We start from the raw sequence: 3,266 nt of genomic DNA on the forward strand, positions 1-3,266 counted from the left end.
CTATCCACCTCTCACCTGTCCACCCTCTCGCCTATCCACCTCTCACCTGTCCACCCTCTCGCCTATCCACCTCTCACCTGTCCACCCTCTCGCCTGTCCACTTCACCTGTCCACCCTTCAGATGTCTATCCTACCTGTCTATCCCCTCATTTGCCTATCCCCTCACCTGTCCACTCCCTCACCTGTCTATCCCCTCACATTTCCACCCACTCACCTATCCATCCCCTCACCTGTCCGTCACTTCACCTGCCCATCCCCTTACCTGTCGACCCTATCACCTGTCCACCCTCTCACCTGTTTATCCCCTCACCTGTCTGTCCCTCACCTGTCCACCCTCTCACCTGTCCATCCCTTCACTTGCCTATCCCCCACTTGTCTATCCCCTCACCTATCCCCTCACATGTCCACCCTGTCACCTGTCTATCCCCTCATCTGTCCACCCCTTTACCTGTCCACCCCTCACTGTCTCTTCCCCTGTCTACCCCCTCACCTGTTCATCTCACCTGGCCATCCCTTCACCTGTCTCCTTATCTGTCCACCTCCTCACCTGTTCATCTTCTCATCTGGCCATCTCTTCACCTGTCTATCCCCTCACCCGTCCATGCCTTCACCTGCCCATCGCCTTACCTGTCCACCCCCTCACCTGTCCATCCCTTCACCTGTCTATCCCCTCACCTGTCCACCCTCTCACCTTTCTTTCCCCACACCTGTCCACCCTCTTACCTGTCCATCCCTTCACATGTCTATCCCCTCATCTGTCCACCTCTTTACCTGTCTACCCCTCACCTGTCCATCCCCTCACTGTCTGTTCACCTGTCCACCCCCTCACCTGTTCATCTCACCTGGCCATCCCTTCACCTGTCTCCTTATCTGTCCACGTCCTCACCTATTCATCTTCTCATCTGGCCATCTCTTTACCAGTCCGTCCCTTCACCTGTCTCCTTGCCTGTCCATCCCTCACCTGTCAACTCCCTCACCTGTCCATCCCTTCACCTGTCTCCTTGCCTGTCCACCTCCTGACTTATCTACCTCCTGACCTGTCCATCCCCTCACCTGTCTATCCTGTCCCCTATGTCTTCACGTGTCCATCCCCTCACTTGTGTCCTCACCTGTCCATTTCTTCACCCACTCACCTGCCTGTCCAACCCTTTTCCTGTCTTCCCACTTACCTGTCTCCTCACCCATCCATCCTACTTTCCTTGTCTCCTCACCTGTGTAGCATCTCCCCGCTTCCTCTATTCACCTGTCTCTTCGCTTATCTAACCCCTCACCTGTCTGTCCCTTCACCCCCCTGCCCCACCTTTTCATTTCTCACTTGACCCTCTGTTCATGAGTTGACTCTACCTGTGGAAACTTGAGTCACCTGAACTGTTTCCCCTTCCTTGTGCACCATCTCACCTGTCTATCCACCTATCCCTCCCATATGCCCCAACTTCCCCATCTCCATCACCCGTCCACCCCTCCTACACTCCTCAACAGGTCTAGTCTCTGGATCTCATTTCCCTTCACCTGTGAGCCCCTCACCTGTCCCCCTCACCTGTCCTGGCTCTCATCTGTCATCCTCATCAGTACATTCTTCTGGCATCCTCTTTACCTGTTTGCTCACCTGTTCTCTCCTTACTTGTGCCCTCATTTCTGCTCACCTGTCCCCCTCACCTGCCTCTGTTAGAGACTGTACGCTCCCCTGCTCCCTCCTCACCTCCTCAGACATCTACTCTCATCCCTGTTCTCCCTGCACCTGTTGGGGCGTGGGCGCGGCTGAAGGTGCCGGCTGGCCCGCCTCACCTGTACATGAGGTCGATGAGCATCTCAGGGTCCTCCTGGTGTTCCTTCATCTTCACCGTGTCCGTCAGGATCATGTGCAGGTTGAACATCAGGTCCTGGACCTGGAGCCGGGGAACATCCAGGGGCCAATAAGGGCATTAGGAAGTGAAGGGAGCCAAGGTGGTGGGGTCAGGGATTATACGAAGGGAAGGCGGCGCGGGGACCCAGCAGGTGTCACCTGCTCCGCGAAGGTGCTGTCCCGCAGCCCCACGTCCTCCTCAGCATAGGTGAGGATGGTTTTGAGTGAACGTCGCAAGTGCTCTTCACTGAAGTTCTGTGTTGTCCCCACCAGGGACGAGAGAGACATGGTGACCTGCATCTTCACACGGGCAAAGTTCTGCAGGGACGGGAGGGAAAGTGGAGCCGGGAGTCTCAGACCCCAGACACCACACCAGGGTCTGCTCAACCTGCCGACATGGCCCTTGCATTCTTTCTTTTTTCTTTTTTTTATTTTTAATATTTTTGAGATGGAGTCTCGTTCTGTTGTCCAGGCTGGAGTGCGGTGGTGTGATCTCAGCTCATGGCAACCTCCGTCTCCCGAGTTCAGGCCATTCTCCTGCCTCAGCCTCCCGAGTAGCTGGGACTACAGGCGCCCGCCACCTCGCCCGGCTAGTTTTTTGTATTTTTTAGAGATGGAGTCTCGCTCTGTCGCCCAGGCTGGAGTGCAGTGGCCGGATCTCAGCTCACTGCAAGCTCTGTCTCCCGAGTTCAGGCCATTCTCCTGCCTCAGCCTCCCGAGTAGCTGGGACTACAGGCGCGCGCCACCTCGCCCGGCTAATTTTTTGTATTTTTTAGTAGAGACGGGGTTTCACCGTGTTAGCCAGGATGGTCTTGATCTCCTGACCTCGTGATCCGCCCGTCTCGGCCTCCCAAAGTGCTGGGATTACAGGCTTGAGCCACGGCGCCCGGCCACATATTCCTTTAGTCATCTTTCTCCTTACTTGTCCTGCTGTCTCCCACTGACCAGTCTCCTTACCCGTACCCTACTCACCTGTCTATCCCCTCACCTGTCCACTCCCTTACCTATCCACCCTCTCACCTGCCCATCCTTCACCTGTCCATCTCTTCAGTTGTCTATCCCCTCACCTGTCCACTCCTCACCTGTCCATCCCTTCACTTGTCTCTCCCCTCACCTGTCCACCCACTCACCTGTCCATCCCTTCACTTGTCTATCACCTCACATGTCTACCCCTCACCTGTCCATCCCTCACCTGTCCACCCTCTCACCTGTCCACCCTTTCACCTGTCCACCCTCTCACCTGTCCATCCCTCACCTGTTCACTCTCTCACCTCTCCATCCCTTCACCTGTCTATCGCCTCACCTGTCCATCCCTCACCTGCCCACCCCTCACCTGTCCACCCTCTCGCCTATCCACCTTTCACCTGTCCACCCTCTCGCCTATCCACCTCTCACCTGTCCACCCTCTCGCCTATCCACCTCT

The 3,266-nt window shown here is 56.2% G+C and overlaps 1 protein-coding gene across 2 annotated transcripts in view; it reads right to left on the bottom strand.

Moving 5' to 3' along the window:
• Positions 1–3,266, bottom strand: part of DOCK6 (dedicator of cytokinesis 6) — a 44,234-nt gene that overhangs the window by 11,632 nt on the left and 29,336 nt on the right. For both annotated transcript variants that reach the window (XM_011994841.1, XM_011994831.1), the window contains 2 exons: positions 2,003–2,161; positions 1,786–1,886 (listed from right to left, as the gene is read on the bottom strand). In XM_011994841.1, the coding sequence (XP_011850231.1) occupies positions 1,786–1,886; positions 2,003–2,161 (260 nt within the window). The remainder of the gene's footprint in view (positions 1–1,785; positions 1,887–2,002; positions 2,162–3,266) is intronic.

Source organism: Mandrillus leucophaeus, unplaced genomic scaffold (genome assembly GCF_000951045.1).
Source record: "Mandrillus leucophaeus isolate KB7577 unplaced genomic scaffold, Mleu.le_1.0 Scaffold112, whole genome shotgun sequence".
In the NCBI taxonomy this organism is placed as follows: Eukaryota; Metazoa; Chordata; class Mammalia; order Primates; family Cercopithecidae; genus Mandrillus; species Mandrillus leucophaeus.